Source organism: Patagioenas fasciata, chromosome 3 (assembly GCF_037038585.1).
Source record: "Patagioenas fasciata isolate bPatFas1 chromosome 3, bPatFas1.hap1, whole genome shotgun sequence".
Classification (NCBI taxonomy): domain Eukaryota; kingdom Metazoa; phylum Chordata; class Aves; order Columbiformes; family Columbidae; genus Patagioenas; species Patagioenas fasciata.
This window is the reverse complement of record NC_092522.1, coordinates 74,224,940-74,242,853: the sequence shown is the minus strand read 5'-3', so window position 1 is coordinate 74,242,853 and position 17,914 is coordinate 74,224,940. Positions and strand designations below refer to the sequence as shown.

At 42.9% G+C, this 17,914-nt stretch overlaps 1 protein-coding gene across 2 annotated transcripts in view; it reads left to right on the top strand.

Annotated features, from left to right (window-relative positions):
- DCBLD1 (discoidin, CUB and LCCL domain containing 1) overlaps positions 1 to 17,376 on the top strand; it is a 49,626-nt gene extending 32,250 nt beyond the window's left edge. The window contains exons 7-15 of one of the 2 annotated variants that reach the window (XM_065835170.2): positions 3,924 to 3,964; positions 5,258 to 5,473; positions 6,172 to 6,302; positions 8,144 to 8,291; positions 8,381 to 8,497; positions 9,967 to 10,057; positions 11,049 to 11,098; positions 12,644 to 12,763; positions 15,063 to 17,376. In XM_065835170.2, the coding sequence (XP_065691242.2) occupies positions 3,924 to 3,964; positions 5,258 to 5,473; positions 6,172 to 6,302; positions 8,144 to 8,291; positions 8,381 to 8,497; positions 9,967 to 10,057; positions 11,049 to 11,098; positions 12,644 to 12,763; positions 15,063 to 15,580 (1,432 nt within the window). In that variant the 3' untranslated portion in view covers positions 15,581 to 17,376. The remainder of the gene's footprint in view (positions 1 to 3,923; positions 3,965 to 5,257; positions 5,474 to 6,171; positions 6,303 to 8,143; positions 8,292 to 8,380; positions 8,498 to 9,966; positions 10,058 to 11,048; positions 11,099 to 12,643; positions 12,764 to 15,062) is intronic. The other variant, XM_071806606.1, reaches the window with a different exon arrangement.
- The last annotated feature ends 538 nt before the right edge of the window (positions 17,377 to 17,914 follow it).

Sequence of the window (17,914 nt, the reverse complement as noted above, 5' to 3'; positions counted from 1 at the left end):
AGAGCAGCCCCTTAGCCTTCCTGCCCACTGGGCCAGAGTCACTCCTCCAGCACAATGCACATCTCCAAGGGACTGAATTGCCCTGAAGAAACAACCATTGCTTTCTACAGATTATACAGGGAACCATAGGTAAGCGGGCTCATACTGCGTCAGATGCTTGCAAATAAGATGGCACAGATTTAGACAAAAATGGGAGTGTGAGCACAGCACTTCCCAGGATGCTTTTGCTGCTTCTGGGAGCTGGGACAGTCCCAGGAGCACAAGAACTGCTGGTGTGAGCCTGTTATCCCAGGAAATCCTTTTATTTCAAAATATGAAAAGTGTTCCTAGAAACAGTGGGCCTATTTACTAAGAAAATGAACCAATGCATTTCATGCTTTAAAAAGGCTTTTGTAAGAGTCTTTTCCAAAGCTGCATGTCTCCCCTGTGCTCAGGATACCAACATGCTGCAAGAAATTCCTGCAGAGCAGCCAGTGCTGGCAAGAAGAAGTTGGTGCTCGGACAGCAGTGCTCTAAGAGCTTTTTAGATGCCCTTAAATATAAGCTTACTCAAGTTTTTAAAATCTCATTTATAGTGGATTTCAGTATTAAAGATTTAAGTTATTTAGTGACTTGAGCCGAAATTGAACTCATCAACAGCTGCTGCTGGAGCGCATCGAGCTGATAAATATGTTAAATGTGACGGTGGAGTTACGGCTCGCTTGCTCACCAGCCCTCAAGAGCTGACCTTGGGCTCTCTGACTCTCTTTTTCAGTGGGCTTGTTACACTCTGGCATTGGTGAGGTTTTCTCTACTCATGAATCATGTGTGGACCTGTACCCACAAATGCCATAATGAAGATCAAGTGGGTGGATTTATTAGACAGTCCTGATACCCTAGTACATATATATGGGGGTGAGCTTTTTCAAGTGAGCTGGCCTGTGACTGTCCGTTCATGCACATGAAATCATTTGTCTTTGAAAACGCAAGAAAACACATGCTCATGTGAAAGGTGAAATTCAGGGTTAACCTCCACTGCTTATAAAAATCAATTCTGAAAAGAAAAAAAAATAAGAAAGAGTATTTGATGCTGACAGAAGTTTATTATGGGAATCAGCATCCTTTTTTTGCAGAGCTACCAGCACAGATCTTCCGTGCCGTCGTGCCACCAGTATTGTCAGTGAGGCAGGATCTTGAAGGTTATGTAGCAAAAGGAGGAGCATGGGGTGGTATGTTCCCTTAAAGGACAAAGTGAAATTTGTGTGGCAAATGCCACCTGTCACATTAGGAAACTGATGAATTACCACTTAACTGAATTAGTTTGTCCTCTTCAGTGACTTGCAGAGTTATAGCAGAAGTATTTCAGCTTGATTTCATAGCTTTATAGACCTTAGAAATGCTAACCTCCTCCTTTTCTTTGCTAAAATTACAGCCCTCTATTTGAAAGGGATGTGTGACTTTTTTATTACAAAAATTTATCTCATAAATAAGTACTCCAGTAACACAGTGATTTCTGTTTTGGGTAGGTTTTTCTGATCATCATAGGTGTTTGTTTTCTTCTTTTCTCTTGAAATGGATTGCTTTGCGTTCACTAAGAAAGCAAAAATTGTTTTGGCTGTAATGTCAAACTCGTTTGAAGCGAGCAGAGCACATCTGATTGCCCCTGAGGATTGCCTGGGGGGAAGATGTGGGAGGGAGGGCTTGAGTTTCTCCTTCTAGCTACTCTACCGCCTACATGCCCAAATAAATCAGCTCCCTCCCAGTGCTCCCTGTCATCTCTGAAGGGCTTCATTTGCCTGTAGTTATTAGTTTTCCCCTCAATGACAAAAAGAGGCAGTGTTTTTATTGACCTTGACATGGGACCACTTTCCTGTTCCACGTATGCAGTGCTCTCAAAACATACAGCTATGCACACCGCTGTTAGTCCACAGAAGGTACCTCGGGGGAAATTTTCCTGGCCAACAATAAAGGGCAGCCTGAGCGGGAGCTGTCTTGATGCAGAAGGTGCTTTACTGCTCAGTCACACTGGCCAAGGCTTTTCAAAAGGGGCAAGTGATGCGTGCAGCTAATCAAAGTGACATTGAAGGGGTCAGATTGTCAAGAAATCGAAACTAATTTCACATTAAAACCCAGGCTTTTATTTTTATTAGGCAGCCAGTCAGAGTCATCCATTCTGCAACGAAACCTCAGGGGCATCTTTTTGGGAATCAGAAAGTGGCTCCGTGGGAGACCAAGGAAAACACAGTTTTTCCTTACAGCAGTGATTTTATCTTGTCCTGCATTGTGTAGGGTTGTGTGCAGTGGCCCAGGAAATGGCTTTGCTCCTGAAGCAAAGCAGTCCATGTCAAGACGAAGAAAAGGGGAGCCATAGATGTGGTGGTGTTAATGGAGCAGAAAGAACCATTCCTGTTGGTTGTGGTTATAACAGACTCAGTTCCCACCCAGATTAAAACAAGGAGTAGATTTCATTCAGTCTGGCTGTGATACACCTGCAGCTCAAATAGGAACGGCCAGAGCTGATGCAATTTAGTCACCATCAAGTGTAATTCTTTCACAGTGCTTAAGGCTGGATTTTCTTCAAACTAGATGTGGACTTAGACTGATAGAAAGTAATTGATTTCAGTGAAGTTGCTCTAATGTAAGCTACTGTAGGTGAGAATAGACCTGGGCCTTGTGCTGGAACAGAGCACCACCGGTAGCTCCAGGCCATGTTAGCTTTCCAATTCCTGGTTCTTTTGAATGCTCTCACATTGCTGGTCTGTGCAGAGGAGAAAAGCAGAAGTGCGTAGCAAGATTAACAGGCTGATGGGAAGGAGAGTCGTTTTCATAGAATCATTTAGGTTGGAAAAGACCTTTAAGATCACCAAGTCCAAGCATTAACCTGGCACTGCCATGTCCTAGCACTAAACCATGTCTCTAAGCACCCTGTCTACGTGTCTTTTAAACACCTTCAGAGACAGTGACTCCACCACTTCCCTGGGCAGCCTGTTCCAATGCCTGATAATCCTTTCAGTGAAGAAATTCTTCCTAATATCCAATCTAAATCTCCCCTTGTGCAACTTGAGTCCATTTCCTCTCGTCCTATCTCTTCCTACTCGGGAGAAGAGACCAACATCCTCCATGCTACAACCTCCTTTCAGGTAGTTGTAGACAGCAGTAAGGTCTCCCCTCAGCCTCCTTTCTCCAGACTAAACAGCTCCAGTTCCCTCAGCCGCTCCTCATCAGACTTGTGCTCCAGGCCCCTCACCAGCTTTGTTGTCCTTCTCTGAACTATCTCCAGTATCTCAATGTCTCTCCTGTAGTGAGGGGCCCAAAACTGAACACAGGATTCGAGGTGCAGCCTCACCAGTGCCAAGTACAGTGGCACAATCACTTCCCTAGTCCTGCTGGCCACACTCTTTCTGATACGAGCCAGCATGCTCTTGGCTTTTTTAGGCACCTTGGCACACTGCTGGCTCATGTTTAGCCAGCTGTTAGTCAACACCCTCAGATCCTTTTCTGCCAAGCAGTTTTTCAGCCACTCTTCCCAGAGCCTGTAGCGCTACCTGGGGTTGTTGTGACCCAAGTGCAGGACCCAGCACTTGGACTTGTTGAACCTTAAACAACTGGCCTCAGGCCATTGATCCAGATAACTGATAAAGATATTAAACAGAACTGGCCCCAATACTGTGCCCTAGGGAACACCACTTGTGACTGGCCACCAACTCGATTTAACTCCATTCACCACTTTAAATCAAAAGAAACGCTCAAAACCATTAAAAATAACTATCTCGATTCGGTCATGGTGAGAGATGCCCAAGAGCACTCTTTCTGGGGTAGACAACCAGCCAACAAAGTAAGCAGCTACCCAGCCAGAGATATTTTGCTAGATAAACAGTGATTCTGAAACTGTACCTTGGCATTCCTGTAACCGCCTTCTGAATTGCCTTTTTCTTTTCTTACAGAGGATCGCTGTCGGATAAGCGGTTTATATTTACTTCAAATGGTAAGAATAATGGCTTTTAGCTATTCAAATTTTACCTTTTTATTTAAGTATTTTCTGTAAAACTTTCGAAAAGTAATCAGGAGAATGTCAGGCAGTGTCTAGGAAGGATATTTTAGGACAGCAATTTTTTTTAAATTGGCAAGTTGAGTAAAAAAATTGAAGATACATGAAGCGAGCTAGGAAAAAAATGCAGAATAGGAATAGGTCATATGCACATAGACGAGAAACAGAAATAGCATTCTGCTGTTACATTTCTTGTGCCAGCATATGAAAAATGGCAATCAGATAATCCTGTTTTTATGCACTTTAGGCGGCAGAAAATGAAAGCAGTTTTTCTTCAGACATTTATAAATCCCATCTTCATTATACAAGAAGAGGACAAAAACACAGAGAGGAATGAAAATATATTTACATTGCACTGATACAGAACGGGTTTTTGTTTATGGCTTTCCAAGATGCAAAAGCGTCTTTAATCTGTCAAGCTGTTCATTTGCAAAGAACATAGCAAAGAGGGGGGAAAAGTTCGCTCTTATTCATTTGAGTTATATTTCAGTCATCTGAGATAGATACAATCATTTACTATTCCACTGAAAACTGTAGAGCATGTGTAGGCCTTTGAAATTGCCAGAGAATTATTTTTAACTTCATTGAAACCTTACTCCACTGGCCTCTTTTCTCTGAAGAACCTTGATGTGCAGAAATTTTGCGGGTTCTTTGGTGGAGTTTGTAATATTTAACCTGCAGCTATTATCTTTGTGATATCACCTCTTGGCAGCAGTATCAAGGAGCTTCTCTAGTGAGTAACTTTCCTAGCTCTAATTGCAGGTGAGAATCATGAAATATTTACAGTAAAGTGTTCCTTTCAGTACAGTGCCTTCATCTGAGAAATGTTTGGTACAGAAAAAAATAATTAATGCCAATCTCGAAACATAAATATTGTATTTTTAAATTTTCCTTCTGAAACATAAGAAGCCTTCACATGACTGAGGCTAAACTGCAGAGGTTAAAAAACAAAATGGCAAGGGGAAAATAGCAGAGGTAGTCAGCAGGTGTGTCATGTATGTAGGATCAAAATTGGTAAAGGAGAGGGACTGCAGTGCTCTGGTACTGGATCATCCACTACAAATTGACTGGCAAACACCACCGCTAATGGATAGCATCAGGCTAGCACTAGATTAAGCAACATCTGACTTTGCTGTTGTGGGTGGTCTTCATAAGTTTCTAGCCTAATATAAGAATATGCTGTGAAAATGCAAAATAACTCCTTCTGTCTGTGTGTGTGGGGACTCCTAGGCTGCAATAAATCTCTCAGTCTGGAAGAGGGATTCCTCTCCAAGAGCCAGGTTACTGCATCTTCCTACTGGGAGGAGACCAACGAATTTGGGCAGCTCTTCCAGTGGTCTCCTGGCAAGGCTTGGCTTCATGTTCCGGGTTTGTCTTGGGCCTCTAACCACAGCAGCAATCGTGAATGGTTGGAGATAGACTTGGGAGAGAAGAAGAGAATAACAGGTATGTCACTGTCTGGTTATTAGAAGCTGGGGTTTCAGCTAGAAAAGAAACTAAGTGCAGTTGAAAAGCTAATAATGGACTAATGCAGTGTTTCTTTCATTAAATGTAATGAAATGTTCTGCATTGAGGAATACTATTTTCATATTTAAGAAATTATGGCTATTTATAGGACTGGTCTCCTATAGGGATATAGGATCGGACTCAACTGTCATGCATGCCTGATCTTAACACACTGTAGGTTCAGAACAAAATATTTACACAGGGACCTGTAGAGTCTGAATGGATGATAAACGGTTGCTTAGAACCTATTATATGATGCAGCTCTGGAATCAATATTAAAAAAAATGTTAAAATCCTAGCCTTTGAAATAATGGCCCAGGTGAAAAATACTCCTGTTTCCAGCTCCTGGTTTAGTTGTAGAAATGTAAATTACAGTTGCTGCTGAAGATGCAAAGACTGATGATATGGACCATAATATCAAAAAGCAATTACCACTTTTGGAGTAATTTTTGGAGTTTTCTTCACCCAACTTTTAAACTCAGTAACCACCCCAGAATTCCAACATAGTTTGAAAAAATGAACGAAGAATTTGAAGGCAAAATTCTCCAAATAGTTTTTGCTTCTGTGTTTGCATTTGAAAATGTTCCTTTAAAAAAGACACCTAACACATGAAAATGTATTTTGCGTTTTGTTAAAAGGGATTAAGACCACTGGCTCTGGCTCCACTACACCAAATTTAAACTTTTACGTAAAGACATTTACAATGAACTACAAAAATAACAACTCGAAATGGAGAACTTACAAAGGGATTCTGAGCAATGAAGAAAAGGTAAGGGAAAGCAGGAGGGGCAGGAAAACACAGAACAACCATGCGTACGCTGCCTTGACGTTGAAGGGCAGGCTTTCACTGTCAAGGAAGATTAGGAGTTTCAAACCTGTCTAGACTTGGTTTGTCTTCACCAATGTAATTTACAGCCATGGAGCAGATAGAGAGCTTGTTGAGACAAGGAAGTTATCCAGGGTTTGCTGAAGTTGTGAGGCACACACAAGGAGGTATGTGTATGTCTGTATTCTTCTTTTTAACAAATTGTGTAATTAAAGCTGTACAACAGGCTGTTTGGGCAAGTCTTTAGCTCAGCTCAGTGCTTGCCCATGCTAGGACCGCTGTACCAGTGCAGAAGTATTGGTTGGCGTGGCACCGGCAAACCTGAGATCCACCTTCAGATGCACCAGGACAGCCAACCTACCCCTCCAGCAATTGAAACAATAGACTGCTCAAAGCACAGGGCTGCTGGTGAGGCTGCACCAGTGGATCAAGCTTCTGCTGGGGCTGTTACGGTGACCACGGACTGCACTGCTCCCCACCCCCAGCTGGTGGGACTCTACCGACACAAGTCTGTAGGCACAGCCTACATCTGTTAGGAATCGATGCAACTGAACTTAAAATAGATGTTATTACACCACAATACCTGTCCACACAATAGCTTTCACAGACTCTGAGTGACTTTAACAATGAACAGATAACAGCAGCGCAACTAGTTTCTGCAGAAAAAGGATGTGCTGCACAGGTTTGTCTGATAAGTTTCCCCTGAAAACCTCATGTTTCCTTCCAAACAAAAAAACCCACACAAAGTCCTCCCTACCCCCACAGCTCCCAAAGTCACACCTTCGCTCATAATTTCCAAGGGAGCTCAGTTTTCCTAAGGATAAGGCTCTACGTGGTTCTCACTCCTGAAGGCAGTTCTTAATAATTTGGTAGAACTGTTAACAAATTTCCTACTAGCTCTCATTTCTCTAGCTTGTATGGAAAGGAATTTCACTGCACAACATTAACTGGTTTACAATTTTTTAAACATTCAACTTAGGGGAGGCGTTGGCCCAAAAAGTGAAAAATCAGCCTAGTAGTGGCTGAACTGTGAAGGATGGCTGTTTAAAGTCTGCTGGCTTGCAGTTTTCCACAATGACTTGTTATTTACAAATAATCTTACGGAAGTATTGTATATGATCTCAGTTTCAGCTAGGGTGCATGACAAAACCTGTCCCATCAGAACCCCATGTGGCCTGGCATTTTATTTAAGATATGCTGACCTCACCTCCCTATCTCATCAGGATTCTAACTCCTCCTACATCATGGCAAAGCATCACTGAGAAATAATTTTGCAAGGATTACTGTTCTGCACATAGGCTGAACTGATTCTGGGAAATAATGTCTAAGTATGGGAAAAGGAGACACAACCACATAGTTAATAGTCACTCTTCAAACTTGATACAGAAAACTGACCATTTTACTAAAATGTCTAGAAATATTTCAATTCCATTTTTCTTTTCATATTTTTATCCCCTTTTGCCCAAGTAAGGGTGCTGCAGTGCTATTAAATCAAAAACTAGCATTATACCAGCCTACATTAACTAGAAATTACACAGAATTGAAACAGAGTGATAATCTTTCTTCTCTGAGCTAACAGTAAAATGCGATCATCTGTCATAACTAAAAAGATTATTTCTTTCCAGGGGTCTCAATTCCACAAATCTTGTGCCTGCATCCCACATTATCAACATATTTTAGTTTTAGAATAACGAAAACGTTTCAAGTTGGATGTCAGGGGCACTTTGAAGAAAGAGACTTTTTAAATGCAACAAACAACACACTTTCATTTCATTTCATTGCAGGTATTCCAAGGCAACTCCGACCCTGGTGACATAGTACGCAATAACTTCATCCCTCCAATAGTGGCCCGTTATGTGCGAATTGTTCCTCAAACTTGGAACCAAAGAATAGCATTGAAGCTCGAGCTGATGGGTTGTCGAATAATGCAAGGTATGGGGTAAGCAGCGCTCCCCAGGCACGGTGCCTCCAAAGCCTCCTGTGCCACCATGGTGCTACTGACACCCCTTTCTCTTTTGCAGCTAATAGTTCGTTTACACATTCTATGTGGCAGAAACCAAGTCAAAGCACAGAAACCTCCTTAGGAAAAGAAGACAGGACCGTTACGGAGCCCATCCCATCAGAAGAGACTAACTTGGGTAACACCACCTAGCACTGCATTTTCCCTAGGATGCATCATGTCTTCAGCCCAGACTAAGTAACCTTCAAACTTTCTCATAAAGCAAAACTTCTATTTTCCCATCAGACTTTAATAAAGGGTAACAACAGAAGAGGGAGGAGCATAAGTTTCTTTTGTCTTAAGCACAGAAAGAGATTGAAAGCCTTAATCTTTCTTGATATGTGAAACATCAGGCTTTGGTTTCCCTGTCAAATTTGTCATGCTTGGTAGGTGGCTCGAGGGACTATAGTGAGCACTCATCAGCATTTTTTGGAGGAGCTCCTCCTCACCTTCTTCCAATATTTTGTAATTATTGTAATACCTGTAATCACAGAAATGTTATCTTCTCTCTACACAACCATGACTCCTCCCAGAGCAGGTCCCCAGCTCGTTACAGCATTCAGTAGTGCACAGTTGCATAATTAAACACTCTTCCATAATGCCTGTATTCATGGGGATGCAGACAACCTTAATTGGCGTACTTCTCCCTGAATTTGCAGTCTTCATCCTTTAATGTTGTGAAGCTAAATTCTCAGATCTTAAAAAAAAGCAAACAAACAAAATTCGTTGCTTATATGGACTGTTTGGTGGACCTATATCCAGGCAGGAATTACCAGAGCCACTACACCAAACACTGCTACCCATTAGGTAGCTGATAGTTGCAGGAATGTCTCTATAAACAAACTGGTTGTAAGAAGTGATCACTGTAAGAAGAATGCTTTTCTGAAATTGCATTACTCTTGCCAAGAGCAAGCTCAGTTTATCTGTGCAGCAGAATGGGTAAATTGTATCCATGTTCACTGAAAATGAAATCTACTGAGATTTCATCTGGTAAATTGTAAATACCTTGTGGACAGGTGTACTACATTATTCTCACAGCCTGGTAAGTGTCTGTAGGAATAGCAAATAGCACATTCCTGACATAAGAGCTACCCCACTGCTAATTTTCAAATCCCTGCTCTAAACCATGTGTTAGAATTTAACAGTGGCTAAACAGGTTCCTCCCTAGCTCTGCTCGTGGAAATCTTTGAAATATTTTGGCTGAAATGTTTCAGCCAGTTCAGCATGAGCCAGATACTCGGCACGTAAAGCTGCAGCTTCATTTGGCAGTTCTATAAGCAACTAAAAACAGAGTGTAAGTGACTTTTTAAAAGTTACCTACTGTGTAGTAAGAAAGAGCTGCTCTTTGTAAGGATGCATATGGATGTTAAGTCAAGTGTCAGCCTTGAGAAAGTATATTTAACTCTTTTGTCTCGACACTGTTCCACATAGGTACATGGCAACCAAGTATGGCTGAGGAGTAGTCTTGCAGTTTTATAGTTTTCATGCTCTCTTGCAAGAAGCATTCCTGCAAGAATATCTGCCTTTCACTGTATTCTCTGTAGTAAAAATTAGCAGCTTCAGAGTAATTTGCCTTTTAAACTTGTATCCTTTTTTTTTCTCATGCAGGCTTAAAGCTTACAGCTATAATTGTCCCCATCCTCATCGTGCTGTGTCTGTTCCTGTTCTCTGGAATTTGTATCTGTGCAGCTCTACGCAAGTAAGATACTGGGTTTTGTCATAGGAGGCATTTGTGGCTACCTAGCTAGCCTGTCCACCTACATGCCCTCTTTCCAGAGCTTCTTTACCAGGGAGCTGGAAATCCATGCTGTTCGGCAGTCTTCCTTTTAAGTAGAACTCACACTGTGTCTCTATAAATTGTATTTCTCATTGTACATCTCCCTTACTTCGACCAAAACTAAGGGGAAGCGGGTCAGAACTGCACACGCCAATTTACAGCCCAATGTCACTGGCTGTTCTCTTCAGCCTACATATACCCACAAATACCAAGTTGTAAAGCATCAAAGACAGAACAGTTTCCACACCACAGCCAAGTAAAATTTCAGTGAAGGGAGGATTTGAGCTATCTCTCTGGATCATTTTCCTCCCATTATATTTCTGCTTCCCAGTCCCTTAAGTTAGAGCACTTAAGGTAGTGGGCTGAAAGCAGCTAGAACTCAGCCTCTTCATTTCAGAAGTCAGAGGGCTGGAAGAAGCATTGCTAACTATGGTTCCTGCTAGATGTCCCTTCATTAGAATGTGCCCTTGCATGTAGAACAGAGAAATGCTCCTTTCAGCCATTGGGGATTTGGAAGTATAAGCAATGCTCTGGTGATGTTGCTTCATCACTAGCAGTACCCAGCTCTGCCCTGGATTCCCAGTAAATCTATAACCTAGATGAAGAATTTAGAAGAGCAGACCCAAAACATAACCTGGAGTGACACATGCGGACACGGACACATCAGATCAATGAGTGCCAGACACAAGAAATTTGAACAGCAGCAGTCACAGCTTGTATACAAATGGGGAAAAAAGAAATGTCGAAACCCAGGGTTGCATGCCTTATGTTCTAGCAGACTCCAGCCTCCAGAAATTCAAAGTGAAGTGTTGTCCTCGGCCACTAAACACAAAGGCTCTCTCTGCTGGAGCTAAGGCGTGAAGCTGAAATGCTCTGAGTGCAGATATTTATAAATGCTTTCCTCTCCTTGCAGGAGAGAAGCAAAAGGACTTTCTTACGGATTATCCAGTGCTCAGAAATCAGGTTAGTAGAGAATCGTGTACTTTGTCCTGTCCTGTCCATTGGGCCAACGGAAAGGGAGTTAAGCAATTAAGCATGAAATGCTTATGAAAGAGCATCCACGTTTCCTCATTCAAATTCACCTCTTCATACAAGGGAAATGGCAAACAATAGTCCCACTTGTGTCATCCTCCACAGTGCCCTGAGAAACAATATAATTCGGTTTCTATGACAGAAAGGCAATTAGAAAAAGATCTATTATACAAAGTGCATATATTAGCACGTAAGAGTGCTCCCAGGTGCCCTCTGTTTCCTTCCCTCCTCCAAAATACCTATTTAGCAGAAAAATCCTGCTTTCCTTTTCTTTTTCCCACAGCAGAGGTGATTGCCTATCTCCAAGAGAGAAAGGGCTAATAATTTTTTATGGCTTTAATATTTCCATCTCACTGCCCTCCCTGCCTGGGACTGTATTTGTTATGCCTGACAATACTGAATTGCACTTCATGTGTGAAATCTGAATAGGGGATTGGCTTGAGGACTTTGCCTTAGGAGATGCCTGCAAAACCCAGTGAAGTATATTCTTTGTCTTGCTCAATAACACTTCATTAGAGTGGGGTCTCCCATCAGCTTGGGAGTTGGGGTTTAGCTGTTTATCCTGGCCAGCTAACTCTACAGAGGAATATCCTTCTGAATCTCAGCTTTTCATAAAAAACTAAACCACTGGGCAATTCATGTCTCCTGACAAGTGCCTTGCAATAGCTCATCTCCAAAATTTCATCCTTCAGCAGGTGCTGACGTCAGTGAAAGGAATGCTGTTACCCACTGCAGCTTGCCCTCATTAGAAAATTAATTTGTACTTAACACCATATTTGCTAATATGATTTTTCAAGGTCACATCATAATCCTTTCTCACTTGCTAATGAGGACAAATCCCAAGAAATTTGAGATAGCCTCTTACCCAGTCAGTTCATCTGTTGCATGTGTGCTTCATAAATCAAGCTCCTAAGCCCTTGTGAACCAGGCTGGGGACTTAGAAAGCTGGGAGGCAAACCTATCACTCCACAGACCTCCTGTCACAGGCTCCAGGCAAGTGCCTGACACTGTGGATTTTTTCTTTTTTGTCTCATAAAGATGTGAGAACAAATTAATTGATGAGTGCAGGTGCTCAGATACCAAGGAAATGAAAGCCATACTTGTTTACTGAAAAAAAAAAAAAAAAAAAACAAAGGAAATCTTAAGCATTATTTTTGCCACATAATGACAAAACATGTAACTGATTTAAAGCTGGTATTTTACTGGTATAGTTTGACCCACAGACTTTGAGCCCTTCTTGCCAAGAAAATCCTGTGTAAGGTTTCATTTTCACTTGGAAATCCCAATTGATGATTAATTTTTTCCCTTTCACCATCAAAATTTAGGGGCTTTTTTTACAAGCAACCTAGTTTAGTCTTGCTTTTTAACTGCTTTAATATATTTACAGCAATGAGTACACTAAACTTTCTGATAAGTCTTCTGATCATAAGCATTTAACTTGCTGATAAGCCTTCTGTTTTTATTTCTTTGTCATAGGTTGTTGGAAACAAATCAAGCAGCCCTTCACCAGACATCAGTCAACTGAATTTACCATCAGCTATAATAATGAGAAGGAGACACCACAAAAACTAGATCTGGTCACCAGTGACATGGCAGGTAATAATTGCTTCCCCCACAGTGCCTTGTTTTTATTACTCTTTGGGCAGAGCAGGTGACATGGAGAGAGACAGGCCAGCAATGTTACAAGCTCCAGCTCTCACGCAAGCTGAGGCCCAGGAACAGATTTATCTGTGTTCATCCCAGACTTCTAGTGAAGCAGCTTAATATACCAGTGCAGAAGAAAACAAACCAAACCAACCAACCAACCAACCAAAACAAATAAAAAGCAAACAAACAAAAACCACACACACACACAAAAACCCACCCCACTCTTTTGAAAATTTTTCTTGGAGTTTTTGGAAAAGATTTCCTGACTCTGAAATAGTTACAGCTGAAGGCAGTCAGGCATGGATGCAGTGCAAGAATGTGCCTCAGATAGGATAGTTTGGCTTTGCTGACTAATTTTTGTGTTTCTATTTAAACACAAATGTCTCTGGAAATGGAACAAAATATAATGGCCCTTGTTACTGAGCAAATAGAAAAATTGCTTAGTTGGTTTGCAGTTGGATTTCATGCCCAGCTGGAAGTTGTGCTGAGATCCCTGCACAGCCTTCCTGGTGCCTGAACTGTTTTGGAGACAAGGCTCCCTGAAGTGGAAGTGGGTAGATGACAGAAAAGGAAAAAAACAACCACAGGGCTTCTCTCCTGTGCTGACTTGGCTCCGGGTCACTGTTTGGGTAGAGCAAATCCCCACATCAGTACTATTTGCATCCCAAAGGGATATTTTTTTTTAATTCATCCTCTTAGCATATCTTATCCTTGCCTAGTTTAGTCTGTTTGGGAAGGCCAGCGAGACCAGCCATTTCATGGTTTATCCAGCTCCCCCGGCTGTGTCTGAGGAGCCTCTGCTCTCTCCATCCTCCCCTCCTGCAGTGTGTGAGAAGCCCTAACTCTCCAGTTCGGCCAGGCAGCTCCCCAGCTGTAGCATTTCACCTACAGTCTCCTTAAAAATTAAGAAACACCAAAAAAAAAAACCCAAAAAAACAACAGGAACACATCCCAGAAGTGTGCCATTTAATAATTTAATTGCAGATATGCAACGTGCACAGAGGCTAACATGCCACACAGAAATCCACCCCTTCAAATCCCAAAGGCAGCTGGGAACAAGTTGAGATGTTTCATCCCAAGCAAGGGAGATTGCTGGGGATGGCGGCCACGGCGCTGGGAAGAGCTGCACCACTTACTTAGTGAAATATCATAACACCTTCACCCTACATGCTGAAGTTTGGGAAGCAGCCAGGAACTGCCAAACAGATTCACAGGACATATGGGATCGAATTCGACGCTCATGGCAGATGAACCACGATGCCAGAACAGAAACTGAGCTTTAGCGCCTGCGTCAAAACTTGATACTTTAGCAGTGTCACTTACTGGAGCTGTTCAGGCCACCGTATGTATCTGGAAGAGATTGTCACTAGCACCAAAGCGAGAAAGTTAGAAAGCTGAATTTTCTCATAATAGTTTTACTGTTTTTTTTTTTTTAAAACCTTTTTAGTCCAGATCTCTTTTGTACATGGCAGCCTGGCATCCGCCTCAACTAGAGGTGCAAACATTCGCTTCTTGAGGACACATTTCCTCCATCTCATCTTGCTCCTGCTTGGACCATTTGCCCATCCCCGCTGTCCCCCTTGACCAGGGTGGTCACCTGGTTCTTCCAGCGGTGCTGGTCCGACTTCTCCTCCCATGGCTCGTCCCGCCTCGTGCACCCGCAGCAGTGCTGCGCTGGCTTAGCACATTTCACACTTCCCTTGACTCCCTTGGCTGCCATTCTGCCTAACTTCATCCTTCTTGTCAGTCGGCTACTGCGAGATGCCTTTTAAATAAAACCATCACTTGGTAGGGCACATTAAGAATCCTCCAGGCATTCTAATTATTCCAAAAGTGGGACACTGGTTTTGGAGAGCTTCCTGTTTGTTTACCATCTTCATGCAATGTTCTTTGTCCAGTTCATTGACAATATTTTGTTGACTTCCCTCTTTTTTTAGGGCTTTTGAATAAGCTCCAGAAATGAAGTTGATTTATTCGGGTGGGTATGTGGGAAAAGGGAGGGAAGGAGTAGGAAAAGGGATGTCAGATTGAAACTCCTCCATGGAACAGCTTCTGCCATGTTCTACAACACTTGCTGAAGCAAGTTACAGGACCTGTGCTGGGGCAATGTTTCCTCACATCCCTGATAACCTCGTGTTTGATACAATAACTGAGTCACTTTTCAACATCATAAGATACTTATCAAAGCATAAGTATTGAATACATAAAATAATCTGTGCCTTATTGAGCAGTTCATGCTTCCTTTTAGATTATCAGCAGCCTCTCATGATTGGGACTGGGACGGTAACACGGAAAGGATCTACTTTTAGACCCATGGACACCGAAGACGAGGGAAGAAGGGGGAGTGCAGAGTTTGAAAATCACTACCACTGCCCGCACAGAGCAAACCGGCACGAATATGCTCTGCCCCTGACCAGCCAAGAGCCCGAATACGCCACCCCCATCATAGAGCGGCACGTAGCAAGAGAAAATAATTTCCCTTCTGAAAACGGCTACAACATACCTGTCATCTCATCCCAGAAACACGCCCTTCCTGCTGGCAGTTTCTCTAGTTCCTGTAAGACCGACACCAGGAACGGAGACTATCAGACACCCCAGAGTGTCATAAACTACGACAAACCCAAAGTTAACGGTGTTCTGACCTCCGTGAGCTACAGCACGGACTACCAGAAACCTCAGCCCAACGCCCTCGGGAGCGAGGGCTACTCCACGCCCAGAGACTGCCTCAAACCCATCAGCCAGACAGCAATGACAGCTCTCTTGTGATCTGCCGAGCAGGGGAGACGCGGCGCGCAGGATCGGCGCCGCACAGCTTTACTGCAGCGAAAACAGAGTTTGGAGGGACTCTGCCGCAGGAGGCAGAAGGCAAACAAGCCCTGTGTACATAATATTGCAGTCTTGCTGGGTTCTGACATCTGAAGAAAGCATATGCTGTTTATCGCTGTTTATAGCAAGAGAGATGTTATCAGTGAAGACTGTACATCTTATTTTCTGTGACTGATCTCAGTGCTCCATTTGCAATGTGTGCAATTTGTACATAGCTTTTATTTAAGGAGAATTTCTTAAGTTTCCTTTTCACCTGGGGGACTGAAAGGATTGCAGAAATGCCTATTTAAGAAAAACAGGTCTCCTTCTCTGACTTTATTTTACCTGCTGTTGTACTGGCATCTGTAAATGTCCTACAGTTGTGGTGGTTCATCTCCTTTCCTATGATAACTGAAGACAGGGCATCACTGTAGTTCTTATTGGGAGGGCAGAAGAAGTAAAACTACTTGAAGCATAACATGCACAAGAGAAGGCAGCTGAGCATTTAAATGCTGTGCTCAAACCCACTTTCCCGTCTGCTTTTTAGCAGCAATTCATACATGCTTGATTTGATCTAAGCATGCTTGCTATTCATGTTAGAAAAAGGTAGAAAGGCTGAAACCAGTTTTGGGTTCAAGCCACAGTGATCACTCTGCAATAGAAAAAGAAACAACGAAAAACAAACCAAATGCTTTCAGTCTGGTTTTACTTTTCCAGGAAGTGTGTGTGGAACCAAAATGAGAACCAAATCATGTCCAAGCCCTGGCTGATGCTTTTGCTGCTAAATTGTAACCAAATCTGTTCCTTGGCACAAAGCAGCAAACTTCCTGAACTTCTCATCCTTCCACTAGATATTTTTCTGTCTTGCAAATTTAGTGTAACATTCCTATTTGAAATATTTTGACTAAGTAAAACTGTGTGTGTATGGCTTACTGTTGCAGCAAAATTCGCAAGACAGCAAATCAGCACAGTTGTTTTCAAATAGTTTTGCAGCTAATGTTACCCTTAATTCTGTGTTTGGACAAACTTGAAGAAGTGTGGGGATGGGTGCAATGTGTCGCACAGCGGCTGGCTCCTCTTTCAGCAGAGGTGTCATTGGAGCAAAACAGCTTTTGGTAGCGACTGGGACTGTCCGCTGCCCTTCTACCTGCAGTGCTTAGAGCGTCACTTTGAATTCAAAAGCATGTCCTAAAATGTCAAGAAGCGGTATACGTCCAGGAAGGATGGTGCTATATTTAAAGCACAAGGTTAGGAAACGAGACAACCTGAGCTCTGGTAAAGTCGCTAACCGAAGGCCATCAGTTTCCTCTTGTGTAAACTGGGGATCATTTGCAAAGGCTGCAACAAAGATTTGTGGTCTGTTTGCGAAGTGTTTGCAGATCCTTTGGTGGCAAGTGCTGTCAGAGTACAGACTAGTTGCAGTGATACTACTCACAAGGATTGCTGACTCCAGCCACATCCAACCTCGAGGCAAGCTCTTAGTGGGGTCTTTGCGCGCACGCTTGTTTTGTGGCCTCAAGTGGTGCCGTTCCCTCAGGCTGCCGCGCCATGCATGCGATTCCCATGCAAAGAAAGAGTCAAGGTAACCTCGTAGCCTTCCTGTGTTTGCTGTCAATACGGTTTCTGTGAAATGTCTAAAACACCTCAGGTCCCGAAGTGAAACAGCAGCAGCCTGTTTGTTAGACCGAGCCGGGCAGTGTTGTTTACCTTCTGTTGTTTACATGTCTGTGTAAATAAAGAACACTGGTATTTGTAAATCAGTCACACAGGCCTGCTACTTAACTCAGTGGCTGATCGTCACTGCACACCCACTCTCGTCACACATCCTGCGGGGTGAGGAAGGAGCGTTCCTTACGCTCTGCAAAAGTGCCAGTTGCGCGGCTGCAATTCACAGCCCCAGTGTGAAAGGCTAAAAAAAGATTCTCTCAGTGCCCCATTTAGCCCGGCTTTTCTAGCCATAAGCTCTAGAGAAGCAGCGCCCACGAACAAACTTCTGTGCCCAACCCTGCTGCTGGATGCATATAATTGAGAGAAGGATGAGGATGCCCTCCTGATGAGCCTGAAACCAATACTCCACCCACACAGCTAATCAGCCTGACTTGTCACTTCACAAACAAGCAGAGTTCAGTAATCAGTTCTCCTCCCCACCTCATGAGGCATCAAGGTAATGCAGCACTGCAAGGGGAGCAGGCAGCAGATGACATTGCTTGTATGAGAATGATCTTTTTGCATGCTCTTGCCACATGCTTTGCACATCTGCAGCATGCTACAAGCATCAAATGGTTCTTGGTAGCA